The sequence below is a fragment of the Hordeum vulgare genome, chromosome 4H (assembly GCF_904849725.1).
Source record: "Hordeum vulgare subsp. vulgare chromosome 4H, MorexV3_pseudomolecules_assembly, whole genome shotgun sequence".
In the NCBI taxonomy this organism is placed as follows: domain Eukaryota; kingdom Viridiplantae; phylum Streptophyta; class Magnoliopsida; order Poales; family Poaceae; genus Hordeum; species Hordeum vulgare.
Window position 1 is genome coordinate 41435853 of NC_058521.1, and position 17964 is coordinate 41453816.

At 45.8% G+C, this 17964-nt stretch overlaps 1 protein-coding gene across 1 annotated transcript; it reads right to left on the reverse strand.

Moving 5' to 3' along the window:
• Positions 1–724: 724 nt before the first annotated feature.
• LOC123451142 (LOB domain-containing protein 37-like) lies at positions 725–2680 on the reverse strand. Its single transcript, XM_045128149.1, has 2 exons — positions 2137–2680; positions 725–1363 (listed from the first exon to the last, which is right to left on the reverse strand). The coding sequence occupies exons 1-2, from the start codon at positions 2318–2320 to the stop codon at positions 861–863; spliced, it is 687 nt and encodes a 228-aa protein (XP_044984084.1). The 5' UTR covers positions 2321–2680; the 3' UTR covers positions 725–860.
• Positions 2681–17964: the final 15284 nt, after the last annotated feature.

Genomic DNA, 17964 nt, shown 5'->3' on the forward strand with positions numbered 1-17964 from the left:
GAAATTTGAATTTCAAATTTAAAGGCCTTCATGGAGCTCGACCACCAAACGTAATTTCCGAAAACATTTTAGATATAAAATTTAACTTTTTCAAATAAATTATTAACATTTATTCAAATATACTTTTTGCTGATGTCCATTTTCTCGTATGTATTGTGATTTTTTATACACATTTCATACCATTAAAATACATGAATATCTTTTAATAAATGTTTTTGAACAATTATTTGAATACGTGTTTAAAAATCGAATTACATGTTGAATACATTTTTCCGAATGATACAAATCATTTTCTCAAAACTATGCCAACATTCTTTACATTGTATAAACATTTTAGAAAAATGTCACAAACGGATTTTTGGATGGTATGAAACATTTTTTTAATTCACAAGTGTTTTTACATTGTACAATATATATATTTAAAATTTTACACATATATTTCTGGAATGCATAAACATTTCCTAATGTCCTGATTTTTGTTAATACTGTCATTTCTTTAACCAAATTACACTATCCAATATTTGGCATGGGGTTAACATTTTCAATCGCCCTGCGAAGACCCTCTGTCGCGACGCGTTACGTGTTCGGCCATGCCTGCACTTCACGGCAAGTATCTGCAACTAAGCAAGCACAACATGATACGTGCATGTCTCACCACCGATCACTCCATCTTTGTTTTAGAACTATAGGGAAACGACTTGTTAGCCGACTCATGCAAAAAAAATAACAGCGCTAGAACATTTGTAAACCAAGTTGCACGTCCCAAAAAGCTTCATTGACTAACACAGATGCAACTAATTAACCACCACCACCCACCCACCCACACGAACTGCACAAATTACAGTTTTACAACGAGCCTCTCAGTTGAAGAGGTTGAGCAGCGCGGGCGCCCCGGCCTCAGCCGCGTCGCCGCTGGCTTCCTCGCAGCACGTGGTGGTGGAGTACTCGTCCGACGCGCCGCCTCGCCTCCCGCCGGCCAGCGGCGACGACAAGGGCGTCAGGCAGAGGTCCAGCTCGCACGACGGCAGCACCGGCCCCGGCAGCTTCACCTGCTGCCCCGCTGCGGCGCCGCAGTAGTTCTTGCTCCGCTTCCCGGCGGGCGCGGAGGTGGAGTTCTCCGGCGAGGAGTGGAGGGAGGAGGAGCTGCCGGTGTTGGTGCCGACGCTGCCGTAGAGCCCGGCCATGTCGCGGTCCGTGAAGGCGGCCGGCACGGCGGAGAGCGAGCGCAGGGAGTCGCCGCGCAGCACGGCGTCGGCCGCGGCCTGGCAGAGGTCCCAGTTGCTGGTCCACATGAGCCCGATGGCGCCGCTCACCGGGTTGATCGTCCGTCCGCACGCCTCGTACAGCAGCGACCGGAACAAAGCTGCACCAATAACACGCAACGTTAATCGTCACTCAGTCTTAATTAGCATGTGAATGGATTAGAAAAAGCTACGAAGTGTTATACGAGTGTATGAGTACTAGGGTTATTTATGAACAGAAGTTTCTAGAAATTCAAGAATTATACTACGAGTGTGGCATGGGTGGATGGTTCAGCGCCGAAGGGGCAAAAGATATGAATTGACCTCTCGACAGAGGTCGGAAGGCAATCGTCATGATTAATTAGCATATCTCTCAGTACTCTTTAACTAAGGATTTGTGTTTGGCAAAGTGCAATTGGGGGGCGTGGCTAAAAAGATTCTCTCCTTTAGCGAGGGAGGGAGCGAGCTAGTCTGACCCATGGGCGCGTCGGAAGGCCGCGTACCGTCCAAAAGAACGCATAAAATAATCATAAATCACCCTGCCTGGCAGGGTACGTAGTAACATACTAACATTGTTCATCGAGACGAAACCAAGGCGATGGGCTTTTAACTTTTCGTACAGGTGGCTGGCTGGCTAGGTTGTACTGATCACCGAGGTAAAAGGTATAGCTAGCAGAGGTAAGGTAAGATAAGATTAGATTAGGTTACACTAAACTAATCACTGCTAATGCGATCAACAACGCCGGCCGGCCCTCGCGTAGCTTGAAGAGCTGTTTTGTGTTTTCCGCGTTCTTTGACAGCCCCATCTGCCCTTCCAAATATCTACCACTACTCCTAGATGATGAACAATTGCATGCCTTTTCAAGTTAAAACTAAGGTAGCAGATGGCAAGTACCTGGGCGGTGGTGGAGCGGGACGGCGGCGAGGGAGGCGACGAGGCCGGCGCGGCCGAAGAACTTGGCGACGAAGACGGTGGCGTTGGCCTGCGGCTGGGCGCCGTCGATCCACTCGATGCTGGGCCGCAGCACGCAGGCGTCGCTGCACCCCTTGCGCAGCACCCGGCACCCGTTGCAGCTCATCTCAGCTCGCCTCGCCTCGCCTCACCTCAACCCCGCCCGACGGATCGACCAACGGCACTCGCTGATCGCTGAATCCGCCGCCGTACGTCGGAGTTGCGCGGTGGTGGTTGGGCGCTGGCGGAGTCCGCGGTGTGGATCTCGCTGGGCTGGACTGGACTGGACGTCGGTCGGTATCGGTATGCGGCGGAGAGGGGGAGTGGTAGGGAGTAGTAGCAGAGGAGAGCGGAGACTGGCGGGGGGCTTATATAGAGGAGACGGGGTACGGCGATGCTTCCTTTGCCGTCCTGTGCAAATGCAAAAATGGGGGCCGCGGGCTCGAGGAGGAGAAATATTTGGTTGGTGCTGCGGGGTTCCAATGACATTGGGCGGTTGGCGCCCTCGTGTTGCCGCGATGGCCTCGGTCCGCAACAGTCTTTCGCTTCCACGGGATCTTCTACGCATGCCGACCGCTTTGCTAGCCATGTGCCCACATGCTCGAACTGCGGACGATGACCCACTGTAGTACTACTTCGCTGCACCAAACGTGTGTGTGTGTGTGCACCTCCCGCCGAGTGCCATCTCCGACGATTAGATCAAGTACAATAGACCTGACTATAAGAAATAAACTAATACTCCCTCCGTTCTAAAATAAGTGTCTTAAGTTTAGTATAACTTTGTATTAGACCTAGTGTAAAGTTGAGACAGTTATTTTAGGACGGAGGGAGTATGTTTTTGTTTAGTTAGAGGAAAGAGAAGAGGAGAGAGAAGGTAAGCGGGCTGTTAGCTAAGAGACAGCTCTAGCACGTGCGGCTATAAGATGGGCTATAGATGACATGACAATGGCTTATAGCCAACAGCTGGCTATACTATTGTACTTGCTCTTACCAACGAACCTGTTGGGTAACGTAGCATAAATTCAAAATTTTCCTACGCATATTCAGATCTTCGTATGGAGAGACCAGCAACAAGAGAGGGGTAAGAGCATCTTCATACCTTTGAAGATCGCTAAGCGGAAGCGTTGCTAGAACGCGGTTGATGGAGTCGTACTCGCAGCGATTCCGATCTAGTGCCAAACTACGAAACCTCCGCGTTCAGCACACGTGCAGCCCGGCGACGTCTCCCGCACCTTGATCCAGCAAGGAGGAGGGAGAGGTTGGGGAAGAACTCCAGCAGCACGACGGCGTGGTGTCGATGGAGAGACGAGGTCTCCCGACAGGGCTTCGCCAAGCACCGGCAGAGAGGAGGAGAAAGAAGAGCAGGGCTGCGCCGAGGGAGAGGGAAAAGTTTGGTCCCCAATGGCCAAAAGTGCCCACTATATATAGGGGGAGGGGAGAGGGGTTGCCACCCCTAGGGTTCCCACCCTACGGGGTGCGGCAGCCCCCCCAGATGGGAGGTGCGGCGGCCAGAAGGGGGAGGAGGGGGTGGCGCACCAACTAGTGGGCCTTATGCCCACCTGGCTTAGGGTTTGCCCCCCCCTTTCTCTCCCTTGCGCAATGGGCCGAGTGGGGGGCGCACCAGCCCACCTAGGGGCTGGTTCCCACCCCCACTTGGCCCACCTTACCTCCCGGGGTCGTTGCCCCCTTCGGTGGTCCCCCGGGGCCACCTCCGGTGGTCCCGGTGGTCCCGGTACGTTACCGGTGATGCCCGAAACACTTCCGGTATCCGAAACCAACCGTCCTATATATCAATCTTTATCCCCGAACCATTTCGGAGCTCCTCGTGACGTCCGGGATCTCATCCAGGACTCCGAACAACTTTCGGTAACCTCGTATAATAATTCCCTATAACCCTAGCGTCATCGAACCTTAAGTGTGTAGACCCTACGGGTTCGGGAGACAGGCACACATGACCGAGGCACCTCTCTCGCCAATAACCATCAGCGGGGTCTGGATACCCATGGTGGCTCCCACTTGCTCCACGATGATCTCATCGGATGAACCACGATGTCAAGGATTCAATCAATCCCGTATACGATTCCCTTTGTCTGTCGGTATAGAACTTGCCCGAGATTCGATCGTCGGTATACCTATACCTTGTTCAATCTCGTTATCGGTAAGTCTCCTTACTCGTTCCGTAGCACGTCATCGTGTGACTAACTCCTTAGTCACATTGAGCTCATGATGATGTTCTACCGAGTGGGCCCAGAGATACCTCTCCGTCACACGGAGTGACAAATCCCGATCTCGATTCGTACCAACCCAACAGACACTTTCGGAGGTACCCGTAGTGCACCTTTATAGTCACCCAGTTACGTTGTGACGTTTGATACACCCAAAGCACTCCTACGGTATCCGGGATTTGCACAATATCACGGTCGAAGGAAAAGATACTTGACATTAGAAAAGCATTAGCATACGAACAATACGATCTAGTGCTAGGCTTAGGATTGGGTCTTGTCCATCACATCATTCTCCCAATGATGTGATCCCGTTATCAATGACATCTAATGCCCATGATCAGGAAACCATGATCATCTATTGACTAACGAGCTAGCCAACTAGAGGCTTGCTAGGGACACATTGTGATCTATTTATTCACACATGTATTACTGTTTCCTGTTAATACAATTATAGCATGAACAATAGACGATTATCATGAACAAGGAAATATGATAATAACCATTTTATTATTGCCTCTAGGGCATATTTCCAACAGTCTCCCACTTGCACTAGAGTCAATAATCTAGTTACATTGTGATGTATCGAACACCCATAGCATTATGGTGTTGATCATGTTTAGCTCGTGGAAGAGGTTTAGTCAACGGGTTTGCAATATTCAGATCCGTGTGTACTTTACAAATATCTATCACTCCACTCTGGACATGGTCTTGGATGGAGTTGTAGCGGCGTTTGATGTGCTTCGTCTTCCGGTGAAACCTGGGCTCCTTGGCTATGGCAATGGCCCCAGTGTTATCACAGAAGAGTGTCATTGGACCCGACGCGCTTGGAACCACTCCAAGGTCGGTGAGGAGCTCCTTCATCCAAATTCCTTCATGAGCTGCTTCTGAAGCAGCTATGTACTCCGCTTCACATGTAGAAGCTGCCACGACTTCTTGCTTGCTGCTCCACCAGCTCACTGCCCCACCATTCAACACATATACGTATCCGGTCTGTGACTTAGAGTCATCCGGATCTGTGTCGAAGCTAGCGTCGATGTAACCCTTTACGACGAGCTCTTCGTCACCTCCATAAACCAGAAACATTTCCTTAGTCCTTTTCAGGTACTTAAGGATATTCTTGACCGATGTCCAGTGTTCCATACCGGGATCACTTTGGTACCTCCCTACCAAACTTATGGCAAGGTTTATATCAGGTCAGGTACACAGCATGGCATACATTAGAGAGCCCACGGCTGAAGCGTAGGGGACATAACTCATCTTCTCTCTATCTGCTGCCGTGGTCGGCGACTGAGTCTTACTCAATCTCATACCTTGCAAAACTGGCAAGAACCCTTTCTTTGAGTTTTCCATATTGAACTTCTTCAATATCTTGTCAAGGTATGTACTTCGCGAAAGACCTATGAGGCGTCTCGATCTATCTCTATAGATCTTGATGCCTAATATGTATGCAGCTTCTCCAAGGTCATTCATTGAAAAACTCTTGTTCAAATAGGCCTTTATGCTCTCCAACATCTCTATATTATTCCCCATCAATAATATGTCATCCACATACAGTATGAGGAAAGCTACAGAGCTCCCACTCACTTTCTTGTACAGAGAGGCTTCTCCGTAAACCTGTATGAACCCAAACGCTTTAATCACCTCATTAAAGCGAATGTTCCAACTCCGAGATGCTTGCACCAGCCCATAGATGGAGCGCTGGAGCTTGCACACTTTGTTAGCACCCTTAGGGTCGACAAAACCTTCTGGTTGCATCATATACAACTCTTCCTTAAGGTTCCCGTTAAGGAATGCTGTTTTGACGTCCATTTGCCAAATTTCATAATCATAAAAGGCAGCAATTGCTAACATGATTCGGACTGATTTCAGCTTCGCTACGGGAGAGAAAGTCTCTTCGTAGTCAACTCCTTGAATTTGTCGAAAACCCTTTGCGACAAGTCGAGCTTTGTAAACGGTTACATTACCGTTTGCATCAGTCTTCTTCTTGAAGATCCATTTATTTTCTATGGCTCGCCGGTCATCGGGCAAGTCCACCAAAGTCCATACTTTGTTCTCATACATGGATCCTATCTCGGATTTCATAGCCTCAAGCCATTTGTTGGAATCCGGGCCCGCCATCGCTTCTTCATAGTTCGAAGGTTCACCGTTGTCTAACAACATGATTTCCATCACAGGGTTGTCGTACCACTCTGGTGCGGAGCGTGCCCTTGTGGACCTTCGCGGTTCAGTAGTAACTTGATCCGAAGCTTCATGATCATCATCATTAACTTCCTCTTCAGTCGGTGTAGGCGTCACGGGAACAACTTCCCGCGCTGCGCTACTATCCTGTTCGAGAGGGGGTGTAATTACCTCATAAAGTTCTACCTTCCTCCCACTTACTTCTTTCAAGAGAAACTCTTTCTCTAGAAAGGATCCGTTCTTGGCAACAAAGGTTTTACCTTCGGATCTAAGATAGAAGGTATACCCAATAGTTTCCTTAGGGTATCCTATGAATACACATTTCTCCGCTTTGGGTTCGAGCTTTTCTGGTTGAAGTTTCTTCACATAAGCATCGCAGCCCCAAACTTTAAGAAACGACAACTTAGGTTTCTTGCCAAACCATAGTTCATACGGTGTCGTCTCAACGGATTTAGACGGTGCCCTATTTAAAGTGAATGCTGCAGTTTCTAATGCGTATCCCCAAAATGATAGCGGTAAGTCGGTAAGAGACATCATAGATCGTACCATATCCAATAAAGTGCGATTACGACGTTCAGACACTCCGTTGCGTTGCGGTGTGCCAGGCGGCGTCAGTTGTGAAACGATTCCACACTTCCTTAGGTGTGTGCCAAACTCGTGACTCAAATGTTCTCCTCCACGATCAGATCGTAGACATTTAATTTTTCTGTCACGTTGATTCTCAACCTCACTCTGAAATTCTTTGAACTTTTCAAACGTCTCAGATTTGTGCTTCATCAAGTAGATATACCCATACCTACTCAAATCATCGGTGAGAGTGAGAACATAACGATAACCACCGCGAGCTTCAACGTTCATTGGACCACACACATCAGTATGTATTATTTCCAATAAGTCGGTTGCTCTCTCCATTATTCCTGAGAATGGAGTCTTAGTCATCTTGCCCATGAGGCACGGTTCGCATGTGTCAAATGATTCAAAGTCAAGAGACTCTAATAGTCCATCAATATGGAGCTTCTTCATGCGCTTAACGCCGATATGACCAAGGCGGCAGTGCCACAAGTATGCGGGACTGTCATTATCAACTTTACATCTTTTGGTACTCACACTATGAATATGTGTAACATCATGATCGAGATTCATCAAGAATAAACCATTCACCAGCGGAGCATGACCATAAAACATATCACTCATATAAATAGAACAACCATTATTCTCTGACTTAAATGAGTAGTCGTCTCGCATTAAGCAAGACCCTGATACAATGTTCATGCTTAAAGCTGGTACTAAATAACAATTATTAAGGTTTAAAACTAATCCCGATGGTAGACGTAGAGGTAGCGTGCCGACGGCGATCACATCGACCTTTGAACCATTCCCGACGCGCATTGTCACCTCGTCCTTGGCCAGTCTCCGCTTATTCCGCAGTTCCTGCTTTGAGTTGCAAATGTGAGCAACAACACCGGTATCAAATACCCAGGAGCTACTACGAGCGCTGGTAAGGTACACATCAATAACATGTATATCACATATACCTTTAACGTTGCCGGCCTTCTTGTCCGCTAAGTATTTGGGGCAGTTCCGCTTCCAGTGACCTTTTCCCTTGCAATAGAAGCACTCAGTCTCAGGCTTGGGTCCATTCTTTTTCTTCTTCCCAGCATCTGGCTTACCGGGCGCGGCAGCAACTTTGCGGTCTTTCTTGAAGTTCTTCTTACCCTTGCCTTTCTTGAAACTAGTGGTCTTGTTGACCATCAACACTTGATGCTCTTTCTTGATTTCTACTTCTGCAGACTTGAGCATCGAGTACATCTCGGGAATGGTCTTCTCCATCCCTTGCATGTTATAGTTAAGCACAAAGCCTTTGTAGCTTGGTGGGAGAGACTGGAGGATTCTGTCAATTATAGCATCATCCGGAAGTTCGACTCCAAGTGAAGTCAGACGACCGTGTAACCCAGACATTTTGAGTATGTGCTCACTGACAGAACTGTTCTCCTCCATCTTACAGCTAAAGAACTTGTCGGAGACTTCATATCTCTCGACACGGGCATGAGCTTGAAAAACTAGCTTCAGCTCCTGGAACATCTCATATGCCCCGTGTTGCTCAAAACGCCTTTGGAGCCCCGTTTCTAAACTGTATAACATGCCACACCTAACTAGAGAGTAGTCATCACTTCGCGTTTGCCAGACGTTCAGAATCTCCTGGGCTGCTGCGGGAGCGGGAGGGTCACCTAGCGGCGCATCAAGGACATAATCCTTTTTAGCTGCTTCAAGGATGAGCTTCAAATTGCGAACCCAGTCCGCATAGTTGCTACCATCATCTTTCAGCTTGTTTTTCTCTAGGAATGCGTTGAAATTGAGGTTGACGTTGGACATCTACAAAATTTATAAAGAAAACTTTTAGACTAAGTTCATGACAATTAAGTTCATTTAATCAAATTAAGTATGAACTCCCACTTAAATCGACATCCCTCTAGTCATCTAAGTGATACATGATCCATGTTGACTAACCCGTGTCCGATCATCACGTGAGACGGACTAGTCACCATGGTGAGCAACTGCATGCTGATCGTATTCAACCATACGACTCATGTTCGACATTTCGGTCTCTTGTATTCGAGGTCATGTCTGTACATGCTAAGCTCGTCGAGTCAACCTAGGTGTTTCGCGTGTGTAAATCTGGCTTACACCCGTTGTATGCGAACGTTAGAATCTATCACACCCGATCATCACGTGGTGCTTCGAGACAACGAACCTTCGCAACGGTGCACACTTAGGGGAATACGTTCTCGAAATTTTAAGAGGGATCATCTTATTATGCTACCGTCGTTCTAAGCAATAAGATGTAAAACATGATAAACATCACAATGCAATCATATAGTGACCTGATATGGCCATTATCATCTTTGCTCTTTCGATCTCCATCTTCAGGCATCGCATGATCATCATCGTCACGGCATGACACCATGATCTCCATCATCGTGTCTCCGTGAAGTCGTCACGCCAACTACTACTATCACTACTACTATAGCTAACCGTTAGCAATGTAGTAAAAGTAGTAAGCACATGGCGTTGCATCTCATACAATAAATTAAGACAACTCATATGGCTCCTGCCGGTTGTCATACTCATCGACATGCAAGTCGTGAAACCTATTACAATAACATGATCATCTTATACATCATACATGCAACATCACAACTTTGGCCATATCACATCACATGTCAAACCCTGCAAAAACAAGTTAGACGTCCTCTAATTGTTGTTGCAAGTTTTACGTGGCTGATTTGGGTTTCTAGCAAGAACGCCTTCTTACCTATGTGACAGCCACAACGATGATATGCCAAAGCTATTTACCCTTCATAAGGACCCTTTTCATCAAATCCAATCCGACTAGAGTAGGAGAGACAGACACCCGCTAGCCACCTTTATGCATGGTGTGCATGTCTGTCGGTGGAACCAGTCTCACGTAAGCGTACGTGTAAAGTCGGTCCGGGCCGCTTCATCCCACAACACCGCCGGAAAAGAATAAGACTAGTAGCGGCAAGCAAATTGACAAATCATCGCCCACAACTTTTGTGTTCTACTCGTGCATAGAATCTACGCATAGAAAACCTGGCTCGGATGCCACTGTTGGGTAACGTAGCATAAATTCAAAAAAATTCTACGCATATTCAGATCTTCCTATGGAGAGACCAGCAACGAGAGAGGGGTAAGAGCATCTTCATACCTTTGAAGATCGCTAAGCGGAAGCGTTGCTAGAACGCGGTTGATGGAGTCGTACTCGCAGCGATTCCGATCTAGTGCCGAACTACGGCACCTCCGCGTTCAACACACGTGCAGCCCAGTGACGTCTCCCGCACCTTGATCCAGCAAGGAGGAGGGAGAGGTTGGGGAAGAACTCCAGCAGCACGACGGCGTGGTGTCGATGGAGAGACGAGGTCTCCCGGCAGGGCTTCGCCAAGCACCGGCAGAGAGGAGGAGAAAGAAGAGCAGGGCTGCGCCGAGGGAGAGGGAAAAGTCTGGTCCCCAATGGCCAAAAGTGCCCACTATATATAGGGGGAGGGGAGAGGGGTTGCCACCCCTAGGGTTCCCACCCTAGGGGGTGCGGCAGCCCCCCCAAATGGGAGGTGCGGCGGCCAGAAGGGGGAGGAGGGGGTGGCGCACCAACTGGTGGGCCTTAGGCCCACCTGGCTTAGGGTTTGCCCCCCTTTTCTCTCCCTTGCGCAATGGGCTGAGTGGGGAGGCGCACCAGCCCACCTAGGGGCTGGTTCCCACCCCACTTGGCCCACCTTACCTCCCGGGGTCGTTGCCCCCCTTCGGTGGTCCCCCGGGGCCACCTCCGGTGGTCCCGGTGGTCCCGGTACGTTACCGGTGATGCCCGAAACACTTCCGGTATCCGAAACCATCCGTCCTATATATCAATCTTTATCTCCGGACCATTCCGGAGCTCCTCATGACGTCCGGGATCTCATCTGGGACTCCGAACAACTTTCGCTAACCTCGTATAATAATTCCCTATAACCCTAGCGTCATCGAACCTTAAGTGTGTAGACCCTACGGGTTCGGGAGACAGGCAGACATGACCGAGACACCTCTCTGGCCAATAACCATCAGCGGGGTGTGGATACCCATGGTGACTCCCACTTGCTCCACGATGATCTCATCGGATGAACCACGATGTCAAGGATTCAATCAATCCCGTATACGATTCCCTTTGTCTGTCGGTATAGAACTTGCCCGAGATTCGATCGTCGGTATACCTATACCTTGTTCAATCTCATTACCGGTAAGTCTATTTACTCGTTCCGTAGCACGTCATCGTGTGACTAACTCCTTAGTCACATTGAGCTCATGATGATGTTCTACCGAGTGGGTCCAGAGATACCTCTCCGTCACACGGAGTGACAAATCCCGATCTCGATTCGTACCAACCCAACAGACACTTTTGGAGGTACGAGTAGTGCACCTTTATAGTCACCCAGTTAAGTTGTGACGTTTGATACACCCAAAGCACTCCTACGGTATCCGGGAGTTGCACAATCTCACGGTCGAAGGAAAAGATACTTGACATTAGAAAAGCATTAGCATACGAACAATACGATCTAGTGCTAGGCTTAGGATTGGGTCTTGTCCATCACATCATTCTCCCAATGATGTGATCCCGTTATCAATGACATCTAATGCCCATGATCAGGAAACCATGATCATCTATTGACTAACGAGCTAGCCAACTAGAGGCTTGCTAGGGAAACATTGTGATCTATTTATTCATACATGTATTACTGTTTCCTTTTAATACAATTATAGCATGAACAATAGACGATTATCATGAACAAGGAAATATGATAATAACCATTTTATTATTGCCTCTAGGGCATATTTCCAAACGTGTGTGTGTCTGTGCACCTCCCGCCGAGTGCCATCTCCGACGATTAGATCAAGTACAATAGACATGAGTCAGCTGACTATAAGAAATAAACTAATACTCCCTCCGTTTCAAAATAAGTGTCTTAAGTTTAGTACAACTTTGTATTAGACCTAGTGTAAAGTTGAGACAGTTATTTCAGGACGGAGGGAGTATGTTTTTGTTTAGTTATAGGAAAGAGAAGAGGAGAGAGAAGGTAAGCGGGCTGTTAGCTAAGAGACAGCTCTAGCACGTGCTCCTAGGCCTTTTGTGAGTATGAAAGGTGGGCTATATAATAAAAATAGTACACTTTTGCAATGAACTATTGTACATGTTGGCTATAAGGTGGGCTATAGATGACATGACAATGGCTTATAGCCAACAGTTGGCTATACTATTGTACTTGCTCTTACCCACAAACCGTGCATCATATTTGCACGTGGGTAGAAGGAAAGTTTCAATTTCATAGATACGGTCGGTCATCCAAAACTGACCGCATACATCCATTTCAAATTATTTTTAAAACCCGCGTATATCTGCAAGCTTAAATAGTCGCATATCTAGTTTCAGCTTATCTAAAAAATATTCAAATGCAGTAGTAATTCTAACTTAGTTATTACTCCTTCCGTCTTAAAATAAGTGACTTAAAAATAACTTAACTTTATATTAACTTTAATACAAAGTTGAGTCATTTATTTTGGGACGGAGGTAGTACAATCCAATAATGTTGTCCTTTTTAACCCCCCACAAATATTAAATCAATTCTTGTTTCAATTGATCATGAGTTGTTTGATGTGGAATTTATTGATGTATTTGAAGAAGCTCATCAAATGTGGCCGGATTCTGGTTAAGAAGTTTGATAGGATCACCCACGTTCTCAAATTCAACACATATGGGAACTCTTCACCCTTATCCTCGACGGCCATATTGTTCATGATCACATAACATGTCATCACCTTCCACAAGTCCTTCAGATCCCATTGTTTAGCAGGTCCACGAAGACTGCATAACTCTAAATGCCCTCTCAACTTTCTTTCTAGCCGATTCTTGTTTTGGGGCAAAGTGAGACTTTTTCAGGACAAATGGTTGAGAGATGATCTTGAAAAAGGTAGCCCACTCAGGTTAGATACCGTCAACTATATAGTAGCCCATATTATATTCATGTCCACTAATAGTATATTGGCAATGAGGACTTTTTCCTTCAATCAACCTATTGCTACATCATATTGATGTCATTGTGAGGCCCGGAAATATCAAAGAAGATGATGGTGGGCTTCTTAACATGACCCTGATATTGCCCTTATAGAGATTTTGGGCAGTTCTTCAATCTCTCCAATGCATGCAGTCAAGAGATCCGAATAATCCTCGCCACCTTCTTGCTTACCTAGATCCTCTTGGTGTGTGTCACATTTGATTCTTTGAGGTATTGGGTCCAAATACCGAGACCACAACGGTAACAAATTTTACCATGACATCTCGACATGTGCTTTCGGGCATCTGTAGGTATTCGTCCCACGAATCAACGCTCGTGCCATATGCAAATATTTGTAGTGCGTCCTGTGCACTTCAGGTAACTAGAGAACATGATTTGTCCCACATCATCCTTCTTCAAGATGAAGTAGTCATCAAAGAATGGATGCCATGGTAGAAAAAATCAAATACATTTTTTGCATCGAAAAGCAGCGACAAAAGTTGTCGCTGAATAGGGCATACGGGCAAAGTAGCCAAAATGGTCATGTGCCATGTTGCGATTGAGCACTGGATGGCCCTTAACCGATCCCTTGAAATGCTCATCTGCACACTCCACGTGTGCAAGGACCGCTCACATCATCAATGTCTCATTCGTGTAGTCCTTCTCACCGAACGACTCAACAAACTGCTCATATATGTAATCCGCATTTGAATCCATTTCTTCAAAGAAGCAGGGGGACAATAAAAATTAGCACGTGCATTTCACTGAACAGTTGCCGGTGTTAGAGCATATATCTCCATATGTGGTTTTGGTAATTGATGACAATTCCTATGGACTAATGGTTGCCTTGAGTTATATTTATAGGATTTGTCCATAGGCACTTCTTAAAGTCCATCTGTTGGGTTCAAGGAGTTTATATGATGACCAAGATGTTATTCAAGGTATTATCCAAAGAATGGTCATAGAAACACTAGGTCGATCAAGATCTCAGACAAAGAGTAAATCAAGATGATCAACACACAAAGCGTATAAGATGTACCGAGAGGGATCAAGTGATCCCATGGTATGGTAAGCATTGTCCATTACGTGTTTGTGTACTAACCCATGGTCTTTGTGAGACTCCTATGTGGGGGTTAGGTGTGCTTCCATTGGGCTTGCGTCAAAAGGAAGATCTCATACAACCCATGAAGGATGACGTCAAGTGGTGATCGTCATCAAGATTGTGGTGTGCAAGTTCAAGTGGATCAGCACGAATATATCATTGAAACTATTGTCAATGATCATGTGTTGATAAGGATAACCTCATGTGCTAACAAGGACAAAATCAAGATAAGCATTCCTGAGCACTACACGCTTGATTCTTGTGGATGTTCACATGGTGGACAAATGAAGATGAATACATAAGCTAGGCTTTCCGTATTGTGTATGGGTGTAAGTGCATCTAGTGCCCCTTAGTGATTTTGGTGGTTTGAAGACTTATAGGTTAAGTATCTAATGTGTTTTTAAGTGTACACAGGATCTATAAGTCATTGAGGAGTTTGAGATATTTGAAGAATATCGACCCCTAAAAATATATGTCTTTAGTTGAAGAAATTGGTCTGAAGCTGAAGAAATGAATCGCGAAGAATTTGCGATGAAACTGATATTCCTCATGAAGATATTGATATTGAGAAGATCGGTGGTTCCTGAAGAAAATCGTTCTGAAGAAATTGAAGCGTGAAGATTTACGTTTTCTGTTTTACTTTCTTCGCATTTGATGAATAGGAACACCGTACTGTTAAAGGGGGTCAAAGTAACGCTATGGAATGAATTTCCTCATGATGCTCAACCCAAGCCAAATCCTACCAAAAGCCTCAAGTGAGGAATATGAGTGACATGAGGACTCTCACAGTTGAGAGTCCCGACCGTTTCGATAAGCCACGCCAAGTCACTGATCTTATCCACTCCAACGGTCATATTATTTAAGGGCATTAATGTCAAATCATGTCGGGATGCTCCCAGTCTATAAATAGCCGCCCCCACAACCACTAGCCGGTTGGCTGCTCTGTTAGAAACCGACACTTGTCATAAGAGCAACCCAAATTCCTCAGAGCTTTCGAGAGTAAATCATCAGTGAGGAAATACACCACCCACCGAAACCACAAACCAAACCTAGTGATTGAGCATCACTGAAGAAGTTGTTCCTGTGTGGGACTGAAGCCTTTTACCTTTGAGGACTGTGCATCCTCCAGATGGTTAGGCGTCATGGTCTAGAGCAATCCAGCAGTCAATTGTGGATAGCCGGGTGACCGAGTTTGTGAGGGTTTGGAAGTCTGCCCTGAAGACTTACCACGAGTGTTGGGCGATGACTGTGTGTCCTTAGCTCAAGGAGAATACGGTAGGGACTGTGTGTCCCGGGACTGGGTGTCCTTTGGTTTCAATACCAAGCCGCTCCAAACCAGATGTACAACTGTCACAGCAGTTGGAACTGGGTCATCAACAACAGTCTTCACCAAGAATCGGGTTCTAATTCCTCAACTCTTTACATTCTCTGTATTATGTGTTGATGACATTCACTGTGACTGTTTGAAGAATTTGCTAAATACTTTCTCTGAATTTCCTCAACCCCAAATTCTTCACTTGAGTTAATCATCATCTGTATTCTGCGTGCCTGCTTACTGTGCAATCTGTTTTCATAATCTTCACTCTGTAATACTGCTGTTGTGAACGATTGCACGACTGATCCTTAACTGTTTCCGCTGTAAGTTAGTCATCAGTGAGGAATTTCCTCAAAAGGAATTTCCTCAGTGATGAAATTCTAAAAATCTCCTATTCACCCCCCCCCCTCTAGTCGATATAACGCACTTTCAATTGGTATCAGAGCAAGGTACTCCCTTGTTCTGTGTGATTTTGGTTTAACCACCTGGAGTTTTAGTTATGTCGACTGCAGGCATGTTTAAGGTGACTGCAACATGTCCTACCTACGAGGGAAAGAATTTTCCCTTCTGGAAGAACAAAATGCAAATGCATCTACAAGCTATAGACAATGATCTCTCGTATATTGTGGAAAATGGTGTCCCCATCATTTCTTCTAGTGTCACTGCAGCTGATGTGAAGTAATTCAAGCAACTCGATTCTCAAGCGAAGAACATCATCTGTGGTCATCTGAGCCCTGGCCAGTTTGGAAGAGTAAGTGCCTTAGGCTCTGCAACACTGATCTGGGAGAGACTGTGCAAGGTAAATGAAGGAGTATCAACCCAACGCGACTCTCGTGTTGATATTCTTCGCAATCTCTTCAATCTCTTCAAGAGACATGACAATGAAAGCTGCCAAGACACCTTTGATCGCCTCACTGACATATCAAATGAACTACAAGCACTGGGAGCTCGAGACATCACTGATCACGAAGTTGTGAAGAAACTGCTCAGATCTTTGGATTCTTCATTTGACACTTTAGTTCTGATGATTCAAGAAAGACCAGACTACAAGATGCTAGATCCTGCTGATATCCTCGAAAGGCTAAATACTCATGAATTCCAACTAGAAGAAAAGAGAGATCTATATGGACAAAGCTATTCCAGACCACGTGCACTGAAGGCAAGAGCAATTTCCTCATCTGAAGAAGAAGACACATATGACAGCAGTTGTGACCCTGAAGAATTCGGTCAGGAACTTGCAATGCTTGTGAGGAAATTCCAGAGATTTACACGATGAGGCCAGTTCGGTAAATCATCAAGAAGAGACATGAGGAAATAAGAATCTGCATCTGAGGACTACAAGAAACGGACCTGTCACAAGTGCAAGAAATCAGGTCATTACATTGCTGATTGTCCTCGCTGGGGAAAGGAATCAAAGAAGAAGAAATACAAGGATGACAGTTCTGATGACTCAAAGAAGAAGAAGAAATCTTCAAAATCCTCATCTTCAAAGTCCTCCTCACACAAGAAGACTAGCTTCAGAAAGGCTCGGGCACATATTGGCAAGGAAATGGATTCCGAGGCAGAATCAGAAGAATGTGATGATGAAGAAGGCTCTGGAGAAGATTCAGAATCCGGACAGGCTAGTCTTGCACTAGCAACCAATTTCGTGAGCAAGTCAATCTTCAATCTTGAAGAAAATGAGTGCACCATCCTTACTGATTACTATGCTGATGACTTCGCGCCAACATATTGCTTCATGGCAAAAGGTTCAAAGGTATCACATAATGCCTCCTCCTCTGATTCAAGTGACTGTGAACATGATGATTACAAAAAACCCAGTTACAGTAAACTTGCCATCATTGCCACTAAACAACAAACTGCTCTGGAAAAACTTTAAAAACTGCTAGACAAAAGTGATGATCTGTTGAATGATGAAATGAATCTTAATCAAATCCTCGCTGATGACATGAAAAATCTTCAGTCTAGATTTGATATTCTTCAGGATCGTTATGATACACTCCTCACTGATCATGAGAAGCTTTCCTACGAATTTCTTCAAAGGAAGCTTGATCTTGAGAAGCTGAGGATGTCTTATGATGATCTTCGTATGGAAAATGATTCATTACTAGCTCAACAGATCAGCGCTAGTCAAGTTGAATTTATTCCTCCATGTCTTAAATGCATTGATCGAGAAACTGCTAATTCTTCACCAGAATCTTCAAATGCTACCACTGCTACAAATTCTTAAACTGCACCTGTTGTGTCTATTTCCTCACTTGAGGAAAACACAAATGTCACTGATGAAAATGCAGGGTTGAAGGAATTGTACGTGACAGGCATGTACAAAAGCCTCAAAGGACATCAAATCCTTTG